The sequence below is a fragment of the Falco cherrug genome, chromosome 3 (genome assembly GCF_023634085.1).
Source record: "Falco cherrug isolate bFalChe1 chromosome 3, bFalChe1.pri, whole genome shotgun sequence".
In the NCBI taxonomy this organism is placed as follows: Eukaryota; Metazoa; Chordata; class Aves; order Falconiformes; family Falconidae; genus Falco; species Falco cherrug.
The window spans coordinates 108782274-108806043 of NC_073699.1; the positions used below are offsets into that span (position 1 = coordinate 108782274).

At 46.9% G+C, this 23770-nt stretch overlaps 2 protein-coding genes across 3 annotated transcripts in view; both read left to right on the top strand.

Annotated features, from left to right (window-relative positions):
• Positions 1-4662, top strand: part of LOC102059281 (Golgi integral membrane protein 4-like) — a 36123-nt gene extending 31461 nt beyond the window's left edge. The window contains exons 11-14 of one of the 2 annotated variants that reach the window (XM_027803358.2): positions 994-1061; positions 1362-1526; positions 2653-2737; positions 4135-4662. In XM_027803358.2, the coding sequence (XP_027659159.1) occupies positions 994-1061; positions 1362-1526; positions 2653-2737; positions 4135-4151 (335 nt within the window). In that variant the 3' untranslated portion in view covers positions 4152-4662. The remainder of the gene's footprint in view (positions 1-993; positions 1062-1361; positions 1527-2652; positions 2738-4134) is intronic. The other variant, XM_055704775.1, reaches the window with a different exon arrangement.
• Positions 4663-4792: 130 nt separating this feature from the next.
• On the top strand, positions 4793-12613 carry FNDC10 (fibronectin type III domain containing 10). The gene has a single exon (XM_055704776.1). The coding sequence runs from the start codon at positions 11927-11929 to the stop codon at positions 12602-12604; it is 678 nt and encodes a 225-aa protein (XP_055560751.1). The 5' UTR covers positions 4793-11926; the 3' UTR covers positions 12605-12613.
• Positions 12614-23770: the final 11157 nt, after the last annotated feature.

The following is a 23770-nucleotide window of genomic DNA, read 5'->3' on the forward strand; positions in this document are numbered from 1 at the left end:
CCGCTAATGTGCGTACAGATGCCCATTTGGAGAGGAGGTTCGGTATTCCTGTGCTTTCCCACAGCTATGTTTAGCTGCTGTTTCATGTTTTGCTGACCTGATTTTCAGCAAGTCCCCCTAGAGGGACTGAACTAATTGGTTCACATCAAAGTGAATTCTACCCTGCAAAGAAAAGGCCTCATGGCAGGTATAAGGGAGTGTGGAGACCAATAGCCCTTGACCTCTGTGTCCTAATTGGAATTAACAACCGAAGTAATGACTCGACAGCCCTGGCTGTGCTGCTGGCCAGTGGGGAATGTTCCGAGGAGAAGCACTCATCCCCCAGTGATGAGAAACAGAGCGATAAGTGCCAGAGCCACATCCAATTTGGGGTGAGGATTAGGCCCTTAGCTGAAAGCAAAAGCTGTATTTTTCTCTCATTAGTACTCTCCTCTTGCCCTGACCGTCCCCCTGCCTGGCACAGGCCGCTTGCCTTTTGTTCTTGTCAGAGCAGTGTCCCAATGAAGGCGGAGGTGGCACTGCCACACTGACCTGCCGTGGTCTAGTTTTGCTCCCAGTGACGCTCTGGCTGGTGGCATGGCTGGGTTGCTGCTATAGATGCTGCCCAGACTTAGCTGTGGCATGAGGGAAAGATGCATCTTAATATAGATTAGGGGCTGAATTCAGAGCTGCTTTTTGTCTTTATCCTATGTGTATCATTCAGTAATTACGGGCATGCTCCAACACGTGCTTGTGCCCTGGCCGTGGGGACAAGGAAACAGTTTTGGCAGCTGTAGGAGCACGGTGCTAGTTTGCCCTGAACCCTTGCAAATGGCACTGAAGCAGCATTCTTCTTCTGAAAACACACACAAAGCGTTGCCTGCCTCGCGGCGTAGTCGGGACAGATCCCTACTTGGCATACAGTTAATACAGCTGCTCCCCAAGGGTGGGAATCTTAACTGGCGACACTGACTTTTGAGAGAGTACGGTGATAACTGTCCCTTTTCCTTGCAGATGCGGGAGTGATTGAGAGAGAGGAGAACCTGAATTCTCAGAAAGAGACTGTTGTCCAGGAACCAATGGTAAGTAGTGCTGTCATCTGGATGCAACCCTAGCTCTGAAGTAAGAATCCAGCTGTTTCATTTAGATTGATGCTTTCCCAGAGGCTTCTATATAACATGCAACTCCTAACTCCTTGGTTCTGGGGGGATTCAGAGGGATAAGGAACACTGGGGGTTTTGGTTTTAGAACTGTTAATGTGCCTGGAGAGGTGTGACTGAAGTGCTATAAGCCAGTGTTTCCTGCTTGCTGGTGAAGGCAGCAAGCCCTCTGTCTCCAAGGGGATGTCCTGCTGGTATTCACAAGACGCTTTTCTTGTCCAGATGCCAGATGATGCTGCAGATCCGGCCCAGGATCCCAATAACCAAGGTGAGGATGAGTTTGAGGAAGCTGAGCTGGAGAGACCCGACTTTGAAGAGAAGGTGGGAGGTTTGGAGAAGTTCAAGGAGCCCAGCGTGAAAGAAGAGTCCAAGGAGAAGCCGCTGAAGGTGACTGACATGAGGGCAACCAGCAGGGGCCAGGGAGGGATCCCCAGCTATGAACGTGGGGAGGCAGAGAGCTAAAGGACTCAAAGGAAACCATCATGTTCCTGGATGGATCCCTAATCCACTGCAAGGATATAGCAGGCAGGAGAAAGCTCTTCCTGAGTGAGAATCGGTGGGTTGGTTGGTACCAGAACTTGTTCTGGCCCTGTCCTCTCTGCTTGTGGAAGTCAGCCCCAGCGTCTGCAGTACCTACGTGGCTGGAGAGACATTGAAGAGGAGACGGCCCACACCACAGCTGTTACTGCAGAGGGGCTGTATCTTTCCAAGCACTTAAGAGACCAAAACCAGAGACAATAATATGGGCCTGTGCTCGGGGTCTGGTTGTTGCGGCTATTACTGTCCCTGGGATGGGTATGCAGCAGGCTCTTGGCACCAATGACAACACGTGAGAACTCTGCCTCCTTGTTTGCCTGCTTGCAGATGGAATCAATTTATTTTGCAAAGTGCTTCTTGCTGTCTGAAGCCAGACTCTGCATCAGGGAAATGTTAGCTTGTTTTGACAAGCAGCTGAGTGTTGCTTGTTTTAAAAAGGAGTGTTTTATCTGTCAGGCTTTAAAATCATGATTAATAGTGAGGTTTAAAAAAAAAAATAATATCCAGGCCCATGAAATCAAACAAGAAAGAGATATTGGCACCAGCACAGCAACACCTCCTTAATATTAGTGAAAATGTGGAAAGAATTAGTAACATACCTGACTCTCAGATAGGGCTGTGCTGTGCTCATTAAAGCTCTTCCCTAAATAACTTGTAGGTTGCCTGCAGTCCTGGGACTTGATACAAAAGCAGCATGTGCAAGGGCCCTAGCCCTGGGACCTTCCTGCTGCAGGAGAGACTCTCACCGTGGTGGAAGGAGCTGGGTGGTTGCTGCCAGCAGGTGGGAAGAGAGACTGGGTGGGGAAAGTACAAATGGCGTTTGGGTTGCCTCGTTGTCTCTCTGCTGTCCCCTGATTCCTGAGCTGTAGCCCAGTCTTCCAGACCTGGGCTCTAACACAAGAAAGCTGTATCCCTGGCAGGGGCTGGAAGTAGGCTGGGGCACTCTAAACAGTGTCTGACTTTCTGTATGTTTCAGGATTCTGACAGACCTGCCAAGCCCAGGGAAGACCCAATGGATGACTATCAAGAAGATCAGGAGCAAGAAATTGTACGACACCAAGGTTCTTTCTCTTTCCCTCTCTGGTGTGATTGTTACCTGGGTATGTTGGTAGCCAGGAGCTGAGCATTACTCAGCTGTTAGGAAACCAGATGTGAGCACTGACTTCAGTTTTGTCTCTGCCTGCTCAGTGAGGTGGGTCTCCAGAGTAAACCTGGAGCCCATTTACCTCTGTTCCCTTTTCTTTTTCAGGTGTTCAGAGTGCCCTTTGGGCTCTGTCTCCCCTCCTCATTTCTTTCTGCATCAATCTGCAGCAGTTGAGCTGTAAGATGCTTACCAAGCAGCAGCTGGGGTAAATTACAAACTCTGCTGGTGCAGCTAGGCAAGACTGATATGTGTTTCTCCAAGCATCACCCTGGGTTTATTCCTGTGGTGAGAAATCCACTGGGAGCCCTGTAGTCTGTTGCACAGGTCCTACTGGGTCTAGCCTGTGTCTGTGGAAGAGCTGGGGAGAACTACACCTGTGCTTTGAGAAGGGTCATTGCGTTAACAGCCAGCAAGTCAAACAGAAGTGCGAGTAGCAGAAGAATGTGACATCCCACTCGTGAGGCAAATGTGGGAGGTGGTGTGTTGGTTGGGCCACAGTTGCCAGGAAGCAACTGCTGCCTCTGGCTGAAAACAGCTATTATCACTGTGTCTCAGAGCCCCAGCACTACTGTAGTCAGTGACAGGTTGGCAGTTCCTCTAGGAGAAAGACTGGAAGCCACCAAGGATTGAGAGCATGAGTACTAGAGAGGATTGCTTTGGTGCCTTCTGACTCACGTAGGTAGAAATGAAGGATCCTCTTCCAGTCTTGTTCATCTTCTCCTTGCCCTTTGTGTTGGCTGCTGCTGGCTTTTTCTGCAGTTTCAACATGATTGCTGAGGAATTAAGGATTTGGGCTGCCTGCTGGGAATGAAGGGAGTGGGGAAATAAGGGGTGGGCAGAGCAAAGTCGATTCCAGGAGCTATCCTGGCCCTGTTTGTAGAACCTGGCTTGTACACTGGATAGCTGGACCTAAAAGTGCCAATAGAGTCTGTGCTGGCTGCTGCACATCACGGGTGGGGTTCGTTACACAGTTTGAAATTGGTGGGTGTAGGATATCTTTTACTTGTATGGCAGTTGCAACAAGCTGAGATGTTGAAATTGCATAGTAATGCCAAGATATTAACTTTGCTTAAAATGAACAGGCTGATCATAGCACCGCACGTTTCTTACCTCTGTGTCTTGGCTAAGTGGCTTGCCAATGACACCTAAAGATCACTGGCAGAGATGGATTTTTCCCTGTTTTCCTGAGTTTCCCCAGCTGGGCTGGTATGGTAGAACAGCTGTAGTCAGAAGCAGCATGGTGTGCTGCTAGTTAGGGTCTCCTTTTCCAGGCCTTGCTGACTTTTCCTTCTTGGCTGTTCCCTCTGCACCCAGGAGGATCATGGAGGTGAGGTGGATGACAATGATGACCTGGAACTTGTCCAAGACCAGAAGGACCATGCAGATATACAGAGAGCTGATGGCAAGAAGAATGACTACTACTGAAAGATGCTGAAGGAAAATGAAATACGTTAAGAATGAGGGGATGGGAACTCCTCCTGGGAACTGGCTCCTGTATTAAACACTGCCCAGAACAGACAAAGGCAGGAGGAGTTAACTGTCTTTGCAGGCACTGAGCAGGGTGCTTGCAGATGTGCATTACATCTACGTGTGTGGGGCCATTGCTGCCTCTCTGGTCAGTAGCGTGGAAGTGCTCTCAGACTGTAGGAATGATTTTACCCTGCTGCTTTTCTTAGAAGCACTTTTTGATTTATTGTGTCTTGTTTTCCCTATCCCGTCCCAAGCTGGAGAGTTTTTCTGGTTGGTTTTTTTTTTTAACCTCTCGGCAGTGGAAAGGTGCCTGAACTGGTCCCTGGACTTACTCGACTGATTGCTAATACAAAGGAGTCTGCCTTCATAAAATATTTTGCTCGGTAGTGTTTCTTTAAAATATCCTTCGCACCCATCAGAGTAAGGTGGAGAGGAAGTCAGCCTGCTTTTTGTCTGGAGTAATGCAAGGGTGATACTTATCCATGAGCAGCAACAGAAATGACCCTGTGTGCCAGCCTCTGTGTGTGCATGTGTGTATATGGATGACTGGATCCTCCTCCTGGTGCAGAGACCCTTCCCAGTGACTCAGAGTAGAACCCTGTAGTAGAACCTCCTTTCCTTGCCTTTGAGCTGTGACTGTCTTGCTGGGCTTGGAGCCTCCCCGTCTAATGCTGTGCATTTTGTGTTGATGTTGTTATTGCACCCTGGGTTCCTGGAGATGTGGGCTGGCCTCAGCTAAGACAGGCTCTTCTGCAACGGTGGCAGGGACTGCCACACAAAGAAACAACTGCAACCCTGCCGTTACCTCTGCAGGTTGCCAGCTGTGGTGAATGAAGCACTTCATGGCGCAGCTGCCAGTCCCTCTGATGGGATATTCTTTTTACTTTGTGTAGCATTTTGGTGGTGTGGATGGTCCCCAGTGGGACATGAAGACAATATGGCAATGGCCAAACTATCCACTGCTTAAAGTTCTCAAATGCAAGCAGCAGGATGGGAGCAAACATCCATTTCGGTGATGGGTGTGTTTGCTCAGACCTTACTATGATTCGTGATGCAGCTGCAGCATCCCAGCAGAGCTGTCCCTCTCTGCCCTCCTCAGGCTAACGGCAGAATATATCGGAGCATATCCCAGCCTGCATTTGCCTCCCAGACCCCCTCCCTACCTTCCTGACCTACACTTAGCTTTTGGCACCTCCCTAGGTGCCCTAGATTGTTCAGGATTCCCAAGCAAGCGTGAAAGGCTTGCTGAGGATGAGATTTGGTGCACAGGAGCAGGGAGAAGTAAGGAAGAGCAGTCGTGATGGTAGATGAAGGAATATGTGGAGCCTGACTAATGCAATTCCATCCTTTTCAGCCTCTTTCCAGTCTCCTAATATTTGACAGAGAGCTAAGATAAATTTTGCTCCATCTAGACAGGTCTGGTTTTTAATCAGTGAGTTGGGTACTTCTAGTGTTCTGTTGATTCAATAGATTGAAATCTGTGGTGCTTTGCTTAGTCTCTAAAACACATGCTGCCTGACCTCAGATAGAAGGAATGAGTCACCTGGAGTCCCTGGAAGTTTTAAATGGAGGCAGCTGAAAGGAGAATGGGCTTAATCATGAAATCTCAAAGCCTGGGACCTGGTTTAGGCATATGAACAGGGCAAAGCTGTCACATCTCCTACTTTGCGTAAGACCCATGCATCTGAGCTGTCTCTTACTTCCTTATCACCATGTCAGAAGTCCTGGACTCTGGAACCTCACTCATTGAACACAGGTTGTGGTTGAATGTCGTGACCTGATAAAAGATCAGAGAAGAGATCTTTGATCCCTATTTGAATTAGTTAAGCTTTTTTTAATCCCTTGTTTTGGGGCACGTTTTGTTAGACACTTGGAAAAACAATATTTATCTCCCAATAAGCTTGGTCTTTTTCATTCAGGCAGTATTGATTATTTTCTTCCCCTCTTCCACTGATTCTAATGGAGCTTGAAATTAACATGTCATAGGACTTTTTGGTTGCTTTTATTCTCCTGGTGTTTCTTACCAGCACAATCAGCTGTGCAAGTCTAACTCTGTGGTAGACTGGAACAGTTAATGTGGTTGGCTCTCTGCTTGTGTTGTGTGGAAGCAACAAGAAATCTTGCTTTTCCAGATGCTGCCCTTTCTAGATTTACAGCAGGATGGTACTGCTGGTTATTATGGAGCCCAATAGAATCACATAGTTAGGACCTCACAGACCTGACCTGCTGCTTGCTGAAATTGGAGGGGGATGCATGTGTACACAGAGACCATGAAAAGCCTCGCTGCAAGAGTTTTGAACAATACCAAACTCCTTACAGGTGAATGCTGATGATACAAGCTTTTGGGAGGACAGGAGTCAAGAAAGCTCCTGGCTACAGAGTTCTACCTGCAGCCATGCCTAGCCACCTTATCTCGGCTAAGCTAAGGAAGTCAAAGGCAGAGCACCCCAGCCGTGGTCGCTGTAGAGCTGTCAGCAGCAGTTCAGCTGCAACCCACCACTTCTGATGAGAAGAGCTTTCTCGGGTCTGGAAAGGAGCATTCGATCTGCAGAGCATTCACTGTATACTGCTTTTCTTCTCTTTCTCCCAGCTTTCTCCTGGGTCCGAAATCTGAGAGTGGTCCAACTCCTATATAAATTATTTCATTTGACAGCTTCAGCAAACCCCCAGTTTTATAAATAGTTTTCTGATCTTCCCACTTTATGTTGCTCCCTAGTATAGCCTGTTTTAAGAGCAGAGGTATCCAGGCCTCAGCGCAGATCTCCAGAGAAGACAAATGCTGTTCTAGGGGCTCTATACTCGCACTACTCGGTGTCTTTGTGGACAGAATAAGCAAAGGTGCCGGAGGCAGAACAGCAGCCAGAGGCTGTTCTAGGTATTCTAGGAAAAGGTTTGTTAACCAAGTGCCACAGCTGCTCATGTAGCCCACTAAGGAGCTCACTGCAAAACTGTAACAGGGTTTAAGATATCCAAAATGACTTGAAATGGTTAATGCTGCATGAGTGCTTTATATTGCTAACCTTGCTGTATGATGCAATACTTCTCAGCCTCCACTGTCCGCTATAAATAGCATGTTCAGAATAGATTAGCTGGAGTTGCAGTTATCGGTTCAGATGCATCTTGATCAAAAATGCATCCAATTCTCAGCTGGGCTGGTAAGATGTCATGGTTTCACAGTTCAGTGCAGGATCAATGACCGACACTGTCTGTGGCATGAGCTTCAAACCTGCATGCCCAAGCTGCCCCAGTGAGATGCGTAGTACAGGTATCTGCCGAATTTCATTCACTCCTCTTCCATGCTTCGCTTAGCCTGTGACTGTCAGAGTACGTAAGTTCAGACCTTACTGGAAGTGAATCAAGTGCTGGAAATAGAACCCCGGTGGGGGTGAGGCTGCATGCTGATTCAGAGAGACTGCAGGAGCTATCTAAATTAGGAGGCAAATTCTCTGCTTTTGCTTGTCTAGGATGAGTAATCCTCAGAGTTATGACTTGGAGGGAACTGTAGCAACTCAGCCCTAAATGTAAAGCTCCCTGCTAGGAGAATGCTTTAGCCAGCCATATGTCGCTTGCTGCCCTTAGCTGAGAGCTAAGCATCTCTGCTCTAGGGATTGTCTGCCCTGGCTGTATCCGAGACTAAAATTAGTAGAGTGTTGCATAAATTGTTAGCTGTGGGCGGTTAGTCCTTCCTTGTCTGGCCTGTAGCAAATTGCCTCCATTTCAATACTAGTTCACTGTTTCCTCTGACGGGAGGTGGAACAGGAGAGCATAAACCCAGTGGAGAACCAGAAAAGCAGAAAACATGTGGTGGTGGGCCTGTCTGAAGGCCAGTAAAGCAATATGGGATGTTACAGATTTTGATATGCTGCCTGGGGGTTCACAGCTTAAAGCAAATGACAGTGGTTTGCCCGAGTGGCAAACTGTTGAAGTGATAAACACGGGAAGTCCAGGCTGAGCTTTACTGCAGGCTGGCACAGAAGAAAGTCTTAAGAAACAGCTGGATTACTAAGTGAGCAAACAATGAGACAAAGTATTCATATGAAGCCAGCGCTGGCAGACTGACCATGCCAAAGCATGTGGTTTTGCTTGTCTCTTGCGTAAATCATTGTCTTTTGCCTAGAGATGTAGTGCAAGGCCAAAGGACACAGGGCAGGATAAGGTGTAGTTAACCTGTAGCGTTGTTACTAATTTTTTGATGGATTGCTCTTTATTTTCCTTTGGGCTCCAGCAAGATGATGTAGATTAGATTTCTGCAAACAAATATGTTTCCAGGGTTCACGTGGTGTCAAAGTATTAAGTGGTTTGGCCACATCTTTTAGCCAGATGATGAGAATTAACAGTACATTCTGTGCCCTTACAAATAAAGGCATGGATGAGGAAAACATATGCCTATTGATCAGTTAAATGAAATCTGTTTGATGAAGCCTACTTTTCTGTAATCCATTTCTTACTTGGAAACCTGTTCAGGATTATTAGGCTCATTCATTTACATGGCATTTCTAGAGGTTAAAATGTGACAGTCTAATAGGAGTTTAATGAGGCGTTTTCTCTAAGAAATTTGAAGGAGTTGGAGGAGAAAATGCCCTAAACCCTTGCATACTGCAGGGGTGAACTGTCTGCACATCCCTAAACCAAGAATGTCCTCATTTCTAGTTACATATGACTTGCTTAATAACAGTTGTTCCTAAGGATGACTGCTGTTCCAGTTCTATACAGTCTGGGTGAGACTGGCGGTTGTAGAACTTGGGGATTAAATATAAGTCTAACCTAGACTGATGGAGTATAGGCCTGCCAGGGAATGAAGACCCTTCAGTGCTCATTCCTTCTTCACACCTTGCAATAATGCATGCCTTTTCACCGCAACCCACATCTCTCTCAGTGCGGTTTTACACTTGACCACCTCTGGAGTGAAGCCTGCCAATTTTGCTGAACTCCCTGCTGCTTTAGCGTTAGAGACTATCAATACACATGGGAGAGATGAGGTAGGTGTGAGTATCACTGACAGGGGTTGGGATGTTCTGTATCCTTATGTTCATGTGTCTGAAGAAAAGCTGGAAATTAAAGGAATGTGTGTTTATCCAGATGTCTTGTTGCAAAGAAGACCAGGGTTTTCCAGTACAAGGGTATGCCTAGAAACCAAAAGGTCTGAGGATGACAGTGGTGGCACAAGGATATACTCAATGGCTTTTGTGATCATTTAGGTCAGTTCACTGTTCTGTTCAACAACAACAGCCTATAACTGCAGAACCAGTTATTCTGATCATAATATGTAAATGGCTAAATGGAAGTCAGTGTGCAGGTATACTTCTGCCTCGCATGAGTCGGAGGTTCAGGATTGAAACCAAAGGGAAGAATATGATTGTCTACTCAGATTCCTGGTAATTTTGGCAGTCGTTCTGGGAAAGACATTTGAGGCGGCTTCCACAGCTTTCCATGAGGCAAGGTATCTCTGGTTAGCTTGTTTTTTCCCCTCTTCTACAACTTCAAGTATGGAATTCAAGTCCAGAACAAAGTGATGTTGGCACATGCAACCAGGTGTCTTCACTCCTGTGCCAACCATTTTCCTTTCCTATACCAAATGCCAGAGCCTTCTGTTGGATCTCTCAACAGAAGAACTCAAAGTGCGTTGCAAACCATAAACAACATCAGAGGCTGGTGCCAGATCTCATCCCTGATCACTGAAACAATGACAGCTCTGGAGTGCAATCTGCTCTTAATAGTAGTTAGGAGAACTGCATGAAGTTTAAGGAGGCAAAACTTGCTTGGTTTGGTTTCAGCCATCTCCTGAACACCCACACATTTCTCAGGAAGGACTGTCAGATTTTCAGTTTTGCATCCTAGCTGGAACTTCCACAGGTAGATTTGCCTCAGCCACCAAGAAGTGCCTTCAGCAGCACAGCACCTCCTATTTTCTGTGATAACCAAGTGTTTCCCAAGGAGAGCAGCCATTACTGAAGCTTTAGCATACTTTTCTATGCTGATGCTATTTTTTCATTGATTCCTACTGATAATTCTTGTTACCAAGAGATTTCTAGCAACTTTCTATAGGCTAGCAGACACCCTCTCCCCCAGTGATAAATGTGGTTTAAAACTAGACGTGGAAATAATTATAGGATACCACTTGGCACTGTTAAATTATGTTTAAAGATTTCCTTAAGAAACCATATATTTGAAAAAGGCACGTCTTTCAAACAGGAAAAAATCTCCTGATACAAGACCATTTGCTCATGTTGACCTTCAGTGCATTGGAAAACTAAACAAGTTCCACACTGCTGCAAATTACACTTTATATATATATATATATATTCAAGTAACATCTTCAATGAAATCCAAGGTGTACGATTTTTTTTGTTTAGGCTATGAAATAAAAATAGGATTCAAAATCTTATATAACTTTAAAATAAAAGAAAAATAAGTCAATAAACACTTTTAAGGAAAACTTACATAGTAATCTGTAGATCTTGTATTCCCAAATAGGTAATATAATGAAGAAAAACTACACCAACGTGTTAAGGCACATTTCTGGGGGTTTTAACGATGTAATGTAATTGTTCTACTCTGCAAGTTAAATATAGACAAATGCTTATGTTCTGCTAAAAAAACTAGAATAGGACACACTGTAAAACCTGACCAAAATACAAACAAAACAAAAAAAAAAAAAGACCCACACCATTTTTTGTGTAGAATGAAATCTGCAATTCAGAAGATGGGACTTAAAGCAGCTTTTACAGATTTAACTGTTCAAAAAACCTCCCCGTAGTGCTTTGGTTAAGTATGTATTTTTATAATTGTTTCATTAGAGATCTTTTGTTTCTGAATTTGACAAGTCTGTAGCGTAAACCTTTCAAGGTCGTTCAGAAGAAAGCATTCTGGTGTAATGCAAGGATGGAGCCCTGCTCTGTCCCCTTCAGCCCTCTTCTGTGCTGCAAGATGAGCAGCTGGCTCGAGATCAGATGGATGGATTGGGGGCTGGTCCTGCCGCAGAGAGGAGAAAATGGCATTTTTTGGAAGACAGGAGCAAGCGGAGTACCTTTGGTCTCCCAGCCGAGTGCACACTGAAGACCCACAGCTTTATTGCTGCTATCTGCTGGCCTGCTGGGGGATTCATGTCTCTCTCCCTCTATGTTACATCCTTGTAGAGTTTCTCCGAGTTTCTGGTCCCAGGGGGTTAAAGCAGCCGAGGTCTGCAGGCATAACCCTTTAAAAAAAAATAAAATAAAAATCCACATAACCTTTTAAAAAAAATCCACCTGCCCCCTATTTCTTTGAAGGAGGTGTGCTTCAGCTGGAGGGGCGCTTCTAACTTTGCACAGCCCTGCCCCGGCCCCCATCGCTGCGGGCTACGAGACCCCGCTGGCGGGGCAGCGCCCGGACCCCGCGTCCCGCAACCCCCGGGCTGGGGGTGGGGGGCTGAGCCCGGCGGCCCCCCCGACCCCCCCGCCCGCAGCGCGAGCACGGCGGGGCCGGGGCCGGTGCGCTCTGCGTGCGCTGCCCAGCAGCCCAGCGAGAGTTAACGGCGGAGCCGCCTCTCCATTGGCGGCCGGCGGAGCGGCTGCGGAGCCCGCGTTTATAACCGGCGCACGGGGCGCCGCCGCCCTCCGCCGGTACCGCGGCTCGGCTCCATGCCGCGGCGGCCGGCATGCCCAGCCTGCTGCCGCCCCTCCTCGCCCTGCTCTGCCTCGGCGCGTCGGCGGCCGCCCTGAGGGCGCCGCCCGCCGCCGGGCCGGCGCCCGCCGCCTCGCCGCGGCGGGCCGGGCCCGAGGAGCCGTGGTGCCCCTACAAGGTGGGCGCCGAGGGCTCGGCGGACGGGCGGCTCTGCTTCCGCACGCCGGCCCGCGGCTTCCAGTGCGCGGCGCGGGCCTGCCGCGCCCACCGCTCGCCGGGCGGCGCCTTGGTGGCCAACGTGCTGCGCAACGGCAGCGTGCTGCTGCAGTGGGGGCCGCCGCGCCCCGCCGCCGGCCTCCGCGGCTTCGCGCTCAACTGCTCCTGGGACGGCACCTACACGCGCTTCCCCTGCGACAGCGTGGAGCTGGGCGCCGCCTGCCGCGACTACCTGCTGCCCGAGGCGCACGGCAGCGTGCGCTACCGCCTCTGCCTGCAGCCGCGCTACGCGCCGCCGCGCCCCGCGCCGCCCGCCCAGTGCGTGGAGTTCCGCGTGGAGCCGGCCGCCATGCGGGATATCGTCGTCGCCATGACGGCCGTGGGGGGCTCCATCTGCGTCATGCTCGTCTTCATCTGCCTCCTGGTGGCCTACATCACCGAGAACCTCATGAGCCCGGCCCTCGGCCCGGCCGCCGCCGCCCCGCGCCGTGCCTAGCCCGCAGCGCGGCCGCTCGCCCGGGGGCCCCCGCCGGCAGCGTGCCCCACGCCGCCCGGCCGGCTCTGGCAGCGAGGGGGAGAGGCTTTGCCCAGGGCCGCGGTGGAAGCGTTGGGTGGCTGGGGTTTGCCTTTCCCCGGGTGCCAGGATTTGGGGGTTCCTCAGTGTTCGGAGCTCTTCTTCCTCCTAGGGTGGCTTTCCAGCCTGAGCCAGACTCGTGGGAACTCCGTGGATTCAAAGTAAATACTGGCAGAGGTCCACAGGTGCCAGAAAAATGCCTGGTTTTAAAAGCAAGCGACAGACCTTACGGAGGGCCTGTTTGAGAAGTCTCTCCAGAACACCCTTGTTCTAAGCCGAGGCCTCAACCCCCCTGCTCTTGAGACACGTGCTTGATTTTTTTTCCTGGGGGGGGGCGGGGTGTTGTTTAGGGTCCGGGGGCAAGCAGGCCGTTGGAACCACAAAACCAATAGCTGAGTGTGTGTTTGATCCAAAGCCCACCTAAATCCTGTGATTTGAGTGGGGTTTGTATCGTGCCTTACGCTGTTCGCAAGTTCTGGGACCCAGGCTGGCCCCTGTGCAAACCCACAGGGGTTTTCGGGCAGCTGGAGCGGCTGTCAGCATCCCACCCCGCCTAAACCAGCTTTCCTCCTCCCTGCAGAACTGTCACATCGGTAGTTTCCACAATGAGCAATGCTAAAGGGACAAACTTGGTGTGAAAACTTGCGTTTTGTTGTGCACGTAATGAACCGATCCTTAATCATGAAATAAGTACGATGTAAATGAGCACCATCACTGCCCTCTGAAATCCCACCTTTTAGGAATGCCGCGCGCAGCTACACTTAAGGTAAAAGCATCTTAAACACAGAACTCACTCATGTTGTAGCCGAGCGTTTTGAGCACAGGAGCACTCCTTGTTAACCGCTCACCCGATGCTGTAGTAAGTAAGGTTTTAGCCATATTCTAGTATTAATTCTATTGTGCCTTAGTGCTGAGAATTTGTCCCATTTATATTGGTATATCTGTTCCTGTAGTCTTCATAGACAGCTGTGTCTCCCCTAGTGTTCTTGTCTCTGAAACTAGTGGCTGTTGGTTTGTTTGTTCGATTGTTTGTTTTTTAAAAAAACAACACTTAGGCTGATCATTACTTGAACTTTAATATATACACAAAATAGAGTCAGTTACCACCTGAGAGGTATTTATTTAGTGAGCTAGTTCTCCTTTAGTGTTGTCTGTATGTAGTTGACTGCTGTAACAGAAAATGACTTTATATCACTTCATCTGAGCACCTAAAGCAAAAGTAGGGGAACAGCTCTCCTATAAAAGGGTATTGCTATTAAAATACGTTCTTATGTGATCTGTTTGTGTAAATGTTTATCACCGGTGAATGACCCTTGTGCTTTTATTTGTGAAAGTAGGTTGTGAAGTATAAACTTGCTAGAAGGTAAACATAGAAAGTATATGGAATCTGTAAGAAAATGCAGTATTTGTACTAATCATAATCCCTTCAATAATTTGAGAGTGGCTGAGAAACTGAAGGTCTGTATTTCATCAGGCAGAAATACCTTTTGTTTGGTACTCTTGCTTTGTTTTCTTTCTCATGTGCAGCTGACTCTAAATTCTAAACAGTGTTTTCTTTTTATTAACTTACCTATGTACTTGATTTAAGCAGCCTGACAGTACCCAGCATCACATGGTGTCATTCATTGACATAGAAGGACAATGTCATAATTATTTCTTTTTTATCCCTAAGGAGATTGACTGCTCGAAGAAAAGGCAATCGGTTTTAAGAACATTAAGACAAATTGTACCTCGTGGTATAGTTCAGTGAATTTAAACACAGTAAATTTGGGTCAAAGGTTTTTTAAAGGTTTCAAATCAGTCTTTCCTGTAGCCAGTTCTGCACAGGACTGTTACAGTGGCACCAATTTTGTATATTTCTTGTCAGCTTCTGTCACCAGCGTTACTGTTTTGTTCTCCATCTTGTTGTGAATTGCCAGATGTAAAAATTAAATGTATAAATAACAGGCCTTGTACCGCCTTGGCATTGACCTTAATAAATTAAGAGAATAATGAAAAAAAATGAAAACCTCACAAACACTTACTGGTTCCAGATCTTGTCTGACTCAAAGCGAGCAGATCTGCCCAAAGACTGGTCATAATGATATTCCATTGCCTCCCGTAAAATTATGACAATATTAATGGGAAAATGAAAAGAGATGTATTTTCTGAATACTTGATTTTGGTTCACTGGAGGTTTAGACTATAGGATCACAGCGTAATTCAAGTTGGAAGGGACCTCTTGGAAGGTCATCTAGTTCAGCCTCCTGTTCAAAGCAGGGTCAGCTGTGAGATCACACCGGGTTGCTCAGGGCTGTATCCAGTGTTGCCTTGAAAACCTCGGGACAGAGACTGCAAGCCCTTCTGCTGCCTGAACTTGATCATGGAACTGTCTGTAATTAAAAAAAAAAAAAAAAAAAAAATAAAAGGCTTGAGCTGGAGAGATCATCTGGTCCAGCGTAAAATATTATTATCAAGCAGGAGGTCACAACACCTGGTGCGAGGAGCTCATGATCTGCGTGTCCAACAGCACGGGGAAAACAGGCGCAATACTCAAGATGATTGCTTCAGTCGTTCAGATCTAGGAAGCCAGATGTGAAATTTCGTATGAAGACTCACCCATTCAAAACCATTAATTACAGTAGTCAGGTGTCTTTGGGGTTTTATATAAATGATCCCTATTTTTGACCTTTGAATGAGCTGCCTTTAGCTCCCAAATCCATCTCTGTTTACCAATTCAAGCTACTTCATTTTGTGTGCAGACCGCTGGTCATTGCAGTAACACTGATGTAAGTCTGAGGAAACAGCACCAAATTTAATTTACTGTTTTGTACGTCACTATCTTCAATATGACACCTCTACAGGTTATCAATAGGCTACAGTTACTTGCTAAGCCAGCACTTAGTAGATACTACAGAGATGTTACTTTGTAGTCATCTCATATCTTCATGCATCTGTCTCTGTGGATTGCATTGCAAAGCGTGCTGGGCAGAGGGTAGACAAGCAAAAGCAACATATGTAAAACAAGAATGTAAATCTTGGTGGAGGAAATTCTGTAATTCTCTAAAGGATTATTTTTGTCAGGTTTTTTCCTTTCCGTGTTTTATAAGTGGGACATGGGAAACAATACCTTACAGTTCCTCATTCATTTTCAGTGGATTAAGTTTTGATTGGATGCATCTTGGTGTCTGGAAAAGAAAGTCGGAGTATTCTGTATTTCATTTTATGTGACATCAAGCAAAACATATGCCAACCCACTGATAACTGTGGGGTTTTTCCTCCATCATGAGTATAGACATTTCTTTCTGGCAGTAATGGGGAAAATTACATGTACATAAATTTGATATTAATTTGTCTCCCACAAACCTTTGTGAGATTGCACAGTTAAAGAAAGCTTTATCCAGAGTCTGTAGCAATTCCCAAAACAGGCAGAGTACCTTGTAGAGTTGCAATCCATCTGGTCTGTCCAGGCATCAATAAAGAAGTGGCAGTGTGCTGATTTATAACTGCTAGGAAGCTGGCTGTTACGCACCTAATGCTGTGGGGAAAAGTGGAAACAGCTTCTAAGGACGCTACACATTCTCTGTATTGCTACTACTATACAGGTACCTGCGTATTAAAAATCCATATGGTACAGTCAGGTAATATGTGGTCCTGTGTTTATCTGGTAATTTCCAGTTCAAATGAAGTTAAAATGGGGAGTGATAGGCTCGTTAACTGGCTTTTTTTTTTTCCTTGCCTTGTGCTAAATGTGAGGCAAAGAAGTACTTAAATGTAAGCAGCTCAAGCTCAGCCTGACCCCAGCTTTGAGTCTTCTGGAGGAAACGGTCTGTGCCTCAGGCAAAGAATCTCTCTTAATTCCATTATGGTATTTTTGTGGCGCATAAAAGGAAAGGCTTCTTGGCTTTATTTGGAGGTGCAAGTGAAAGCTGGTATTTTGCTTCCATGGAGACCTGGAGTTGTAGTCTTACAAGACTGTGAACTGCTGCTCTGTTTCACCCGTGTTCCAAAAGACTAGAAAGAGTGGGCTGAAAGGAGAAAAAAGTGGCAGATAACAGTTGACTCTGTCACATTCCTGTTAAAGGTTTAGGAATTATAGCAGTGATGCTTGGATGGGGCCTTTTGCAGTTTTAGCCCGAGCAAATATACCCTGACTGGTACTGCTTCATCACAGATCTGCTCACCGCATCTCCTGGCTTTACACGTTGTCTCACCTCATCTGCGAAAAAAATGCCCAAACCACCTGCTTGTTTTCACCTGAAAGAATGTTTTTTGATGCAGAAGTTTTCGTATCGCAATGTTTGGCTTGTCATTTAAAATTCACTGGCAGTATTTTCAGCCTGCTTTGCCAGGATGTAAATGATGGCAAAGGGAAGTGCAGTATTTATACAGTGCGCCAAGTAAAGCCCTCTAAAAGTGATTTTTGTGGAAGAAGTTTCCAGACATCTCCGGGCATTGACTTGTAGACCCTTCGTAAAAGTAGATGTGGACATTCAGATAATTCATTCACTAACCAGACATCCCAGAACTACCTGATGATTTCACCAGACGTCCCAGAACTACCAGCTGATTTCAAGAGTGCCTTTGCAGAATAAGAAGTAAGAAAAGAGCAGGCATTGCCGCCAGCGGGGCAGGTTTAGCAAGAATGGCTGAGGAGACCGAAGGCAAGATTTTTTTGCAGAAAGGGCTGAGCAGCTATAGAAAGCTGAGAGGGGCAGGTTTGAGCGGGGAGTGCAGAGGGGAGAGCCGTGGTGAAGTGCGGTGAAGGAAAAAGGAGGAAAAGACACTGTGAGGGAGGCAGGCACTGAGGGAGGGAAGGGGGAAAGGCCGCTCTCGGGGGGGGGGGGTGCTGAGGAGAGGGACGCGTTTGGGCGGGAAACGCTGGCGGCGGGAAGGCACAGCCCGCAGGGTCTGGGCACGCCGTGAGGCGCGGAGGGCCTAGGAGAAAGCGCTGGAGGGAAAAGGCTTCGTGCAAGGCACAAGGGGAGGGAGGAGAGAATTAGCTGGGCAGCACTGAAGGGGAAGAGGTGAAAGATGTTAGTGGGAAGTGCTCAGGGGAAGGAAGGGAAAAGCTTTTCTCAGGAAGTGCTGAGGTGATAGTGGGGAAAGACTTTGTCAGAAAGCACAGAGGGAGAAAAGTATTAAAGAGGTGGCAGAAAATATTTTTAACACTGTGGAGAGAGAAAGCACCCCTTCCTGGCAGGGAGAGTCCCACCCCCACTAAGTGAAGTTCAGCTGGTCCAGGGAATAGACTTGTTTCTTCCATGTCCTGATCTTATCTCCTGTATTTCCCTTGCTCCCAGTTCCCCGCTGCTGCCATGCACAAGTAAGCAGGATGAGGAAGGCTTTGGAGAAACTGCAAGCAACGAGCCAGAAGAATCTGCAGGCTGGTTACGAGGCCAGTGATGCAAGTCCCAGAAGATGGAGGAGAAGGATCCCAGACTGGCAGTTCTCTGAAGTGAACCCCGTGGCTTGGGATGCAGATCCACATTCCCTGGTGCTCTCAAGCCCTTTTGGTGCCCGGAGTAGTGAGGCAGTAGACTGAATGCAGTTTTGTACCTCTCTCCGTCTGGGAGAACGGGAGGCATTACTATTTGAAATCGGATGGAGCTGGCAGTGCAATGAGGTCTTTTTTCTCTTCTGGGAAGATAGTTGGTTTTTATTCTTGTGTTTAATGTCTCTTTTCATATATTTATTCCCCAACTTCTTCTATAGATTTTATTTATGCTCTTCAGACATCAAAAATAATAGAATACTTTTCCACAAAGAATAAAATTTATTTCCTGGGCTCTGCACCACTTTGGTTTTTTTTAAGATGCTGTTCTCCTTTTTGTTCCCTTTGCGTTCCATTTTTGGTGTGATTTTATATGTCATTGTTGTTTGTCTTATTTTCTGTATTTCCTTTTATTCTATAATGTAGCTGTAAGATCTTTGTGAAAACATGCCTTTTAGACAGTTTATCTTTTGTAGCTCTAGTTATTGTATGAGAAAACATCCTGAGATATATTCAGCTGGTTATTTTGTCTTATGGCCTGTTATCTTCTCCTTCCTTTAGTCACTGTATTCCTGCTGTCTCTGAATTTTCAGATTATGAATTTTGTAATTTTTTCATTTCCCCACGTAAGTGTGGAGGTACTTTTCTCACATATCCTTCGATGAACCTTGCTTCTCTAGGGGTACTTTTGAAGAGCAAGCAAAGTCATGTGAGTACTGGGACCAACATGTAATTATCTTGGGGTTTTGTGTCCCAGATTTCTGCTCTATTGCAATAAATAAAATTTTTCCTGGGATAAACGCAGCAGGAGATGGTTATTTTGGTTTTTGCTTTTGGAATATATATGTCCTATATTCTTCTGCCCTCAATAATCTCACATATTCAGTCGTTGTGGTTTGAGTTATTAATTCCAGCATACAATAATAGAGATATACCTGGAGCTTTTGTCTTTGAAACAAGGTTTCTGGAAATGTTTTTATAAAATAATTGTGGGCATCTTAAGGGAAAGCTCATTTGTAAATGTCTTATTAGATAGACTTTTTTTATAAAGATTTTTCATTTTTGCAGAAAAAGCAAGCATTTTTCCAATTTAATTTTTACTCTTTATTCTTAATCACTCAGATAGTATTGTTTAGGAATTTGGGGATTTTTTTGCAGCAGTATTGATTTGTATGATCCTCTCCATCTCACAAAAATTCTTCATTCTCATTTGCTCTGGGTGCCTAAGTCCTACCTCGTTACTTCTGCTCTCACTCTTCTGTTGCCTTCTGAAATGGAACTGGAGTCATATTTGGTCAAGCTTCCCAAATACTTTCAGAGTTTTGGCTTTCTACCACCTACTTTCCAATGATGTATTTTACTTAATAAAGCTTACAAGGGTAGGAGTCTCAGTTCTGTCTTAGACCAAATAAATGGTAAACTAATAAATACTGAAAAGGATCAGAATGAAAATTAAGTTAGCTGTACTATCTTCTTTTATAGTCCTTGTCTATATTACTGTATAAATATAGTATTATAGTATATATAAAATACTATATAAATAATACATATTACAAATCTGTTGTCACAGGAATACATGGCAAATATCTTGACTTGCTGTGTGCAGTCTTGATGGCAATTTGTTTGGCCTGCTAGAACGGTAACATGCATTGGTGAAGTGTAACTAGATTTGTTTCGCTTGTCAGCAGCTCCATTGTGATGGCTCCAGACAGGTCTGAGATAGCACTTTTAAGCTCAAAGGGTATGTCTGATGCAGGAGAGGAAGAAGAGGGCTAGTGTGTGTGGTGCTCTGCCCCTAGGCAGCCGTAGCAGTAGATGTACCACCTGTCTTAAGCTGCTTTTGGAATCTAATTTGGGTGATGATTCAGAAGATCGCAGTTAGATGCAAAAGTTCCGTACAACATGGTGGTCAGAGGAAATTTTTTGTGAGGGGAGAATTCAGAATACCTGAAGTTAAGCACTTAAAATGAGCATCCCCCTGAAGAGCGAAGCTTCCTTACAGAATAATAAAATCTTTCCCTTCCTGATATTGTGCAGTGACACAAAAAGGGGAACCCCAGAGGCCACGCCAGCTGCAACCTGGTATTGATGAAGCTAAGCCTTTAATGCCTTCCCCACCCGTGAGCTGTGCATGTCTGACAGGATCCATCCCAGAGCTAGGGGGAAACTGATCCAACTTCGTGGCCAGAGCTCTTGGAGTTTCTGTGTGGAGTGACGACATAAGCAACTATCTTAAGAACAGACTGGGGACCTAGACAGCTGTTCCCATATGATAATCAAAAAGTCTTTAATTACACCACTGGTTGTTGTAGAAGAATGGCGGCAGAAGCATGACCTTAGAATCTCTGAAGATCTGCACATTCCAGGCCTGGTATTAGAATAGGCCTGTAATCAGAATTGTACTGAAGTTGCTGTGCTGAAGATAACAAGAAAGGTAGCCTTGAGCTGTTCTTGAATCCTGAGACTGAGTAATTATGTTGTGCCAACAGGCCGTGGCTGTAACAAGATACAGCTGCTGGGAAAGCAGGTGCAGGGCCAAGAAAGATAGGGACCGGTATGGGAAAATAGGGAGTAACAAACTACAAGGCTGAAGCACAGCAACGCAATTGGCTACATGGATAGAATGCTTATTTTAGTCATGACAATTAGGGGTGTGAGAACCGCGCGTGTTTAGAGACTGCTAACCAATTATATTTCTGCTTTACGAATACGCATGTGTATCGGTTCTATATAAGTAGTGTTAGAAACTAATAAAGTTGAGCAAGATGCTTAACTCATTGAGCGTCTTCTTGACTCCGGCAAACCCTTCTTCCAAAAGTTGTTTCATCTTGTATTCAGTGCGATGTAGAAAGACGATGAGGCCCAGTCACCATTTTAATGTAGTTCCAGGTTTCCTAAGTATGTTTTAAGACCCCATCCTGTAAGATACGCACTGTCCAACGGCAATGCTGAATTCAGCAAGAAAGTAAGATGCTTGTTCCCTTGGCAGGGAACGCTTAGCATCTTGATGGATCCATTTAACTTGCACCCATTTTCATATCAAATTGATTTTGTCAGAGTTGCTCTCAGATCACAGTTCATAGTAGGCAGTTGATAAGAAATTCATTCTAGCTGTCTGCGAGCAGACAAGTAGAGCTGGAGGGCTATGACAAAAAGTAATTTCCAAGCATTTAACCTGGCTGTGGTGCAACTCGGGGCCTACGCAACCACATCCAGCAGGAAGTAGCATCAGTGGGAGATTTTTAGTAAGGAGTGTTCTTTCACTTTCAGCAATCTAGAATTGTCAGGAGCTGGGAAGCAGATGTCTGCTTAACGCAATCCCTCTTGTTACCACTATTCACTTCCCTCTAATTATGTTAATCATAATGGCACCGAACAGCTTCTCAGCTCTGCTTTCAGCCCTGGAACTGCTAGGGTAGGACCTGTGATGAGATGGACCAGACTTATGCTTAGAGCATGTGGCCGTTGTCATGGTGTTGAATTTTAACAGACAACTTTTGTTCTTGGCATCTGTGCACATTCAAATTGGACATGGTTTCCTTTGTATTCTGCTCTGACAGCAAAAACGTCCTCCAAGAGAGAAGCTTCCACCTCACCAGTCTGCTAATGTCCTCTCACTGCTCCGAAAGGACCTGTTCTGGAAGGAAGGAGGAAACCTCTACATCCTGCTGAAGCCTTGGTTTCTCATCTCTCCTGGCTGTCTCATTTCTCAAGAACTGAAGAGCACTGGAGTCAGCTGAAATAGTGCAATTAAACCAAGGTGGGAAAGCACAATCGTATGGAAAGGGGAAAGTATGACAAAAGCCTCAGTGAAAAATGGAATTGGTCTGGGCTGAACAAGGAGTTCTGTGATCATTTTGGCCTGTATGCAAGCAAAACGATTTTGAAATCAGTCAGCATTTTACCAGTCAGTGGGTACATCAGTATCTCCTCGTTTGGGTCATTCTTATTTGAACAGTTTTCAGAAAAAGCGTGAGAGCTTACTCTGGAAATGCAGAATCCGTGATTAGGTGTAGCAGCAAGCATGTATCTGCCTCATCTTCACTGGAGAGTCCTCAGCACAGCGTGTTCTGGGCACGGGCGAGGAGATGGGGTTGATCCGGGGTGTGGGACCCAACGTACTTCTTGGGGTGGTTGAGCTCTCCGGCCACGCGTGCTCCTCCGGCCTTGCGGCCCTGCCGCGCTCAGCGGCCCCACTGCAGCGTTTGGCTGCCACCTGGTGCCGGGCGGGGAAGCGAGCCAGAGGACTCTGCCTCCCAGGGGAAAAGCGGCCGCTGGCGTCGCGTTCTCCTGGAAACAAAGCCATGGAGTGTGCTGGCTTACATTGCCGGGCAAAGGGGAGTTGTATGGGTGTGAAATATGGAAACAGGGCATATCTGGGAAGAAGATGGGAAGACCCAAGACCTGACATTGTAAATTTGGAGTAGTTTCTTTCTGGCTGTTGGAAAAATGCCTGTATATTAAATGAGGCAGGGTTGTCTAGCAGCTAAGTTAGGGGACACGGAGCTGGAGGCTGTCAGAATGTATCACTTGTTGTGGTCACGGCAAATTATTACATTTCTCTCTCTCTGTTTAGCACATGTAGATGAAACCTAATAGCACACGCATACGTGTGCGTGAGAGACTTCAGAGCTGCAGAGGTACCAAGTAGAGAAGCTGCTGTTGTCTCTGCTGGGATCTTTTAGCTGTTGTATTCGACCCTGAAAGAGCCCCTTGCTGATGCGGTAACGGTGCAAGGCCAAGGTTAGTTGTGAAAGTGCTAGCCCAGATAGGTATGTCATCAGACATTTTCTACACCCCTATGTTTAATTTACATGAGCGGCGTGAGTGTTTCCCTAGTAAAATATTGCACACCTGTCCTTGTTTACTGTAGAGTAGTACAAATCCACAGCATTTAATGTGATTAACAGCAACACTTGGACCTTTTCTCACACCTACTCCCTATTTTGCACTAACCCTCAGGCAGTTTCATTCAAGCACCTTTCCCGGCCTCACAGTTGCCCCCCACATTGGAACCGCACCCGGGGCTGAACGGCCCATCAGGACACAGTTTTGTCCTTCAGGAATAGGATGTTGCGTGCTAATAGCAGGCTGTCCTGTAGGAAATCAGAAGCTGGGTCAGAGACAGACCATTTGCACAGTGCTGTTTCCAGCCACTCGCTTTAGAAAACTGGGTAACGCTGTTGGGTGGGAGGAAACAAACGGTGCCGAGCTGGGCTCCCCATGGCCGCGGAGCCCCTGCGACCCGTCCCGCGGCTATTCTCTCCCTGTAAACAGCTGACAAGTTAGTTTTTAGTTTAACAGCCCAAGCGATCCGCCGGGGTCACGCGTCCCTGCTAAACGACCCGTTTCCTTTTGTAAGCGCTGGAGCGCCTGCGGGTCGCGGCCGCCGCCGGTTGGCCGGCGCTGCCCGCGGGAAGCGGCGTTTGCCGGGAGTAAGCCGGGGCCTGGCGGCGGCTGGGCTGCGACCCCGAGGCCCGGGGCGGGCCCCGCCCAGCCGGTTCCGCGGGGCGGCAGCGGGCCGGGGCGGCTCCACGCCGGGGCCCGGCCTCTCCCCAGCCGCCGCCGCCGCCCCGCCTCTCCGCCGATGGTAGGCGGCGGCCCCCGCCCCCTGA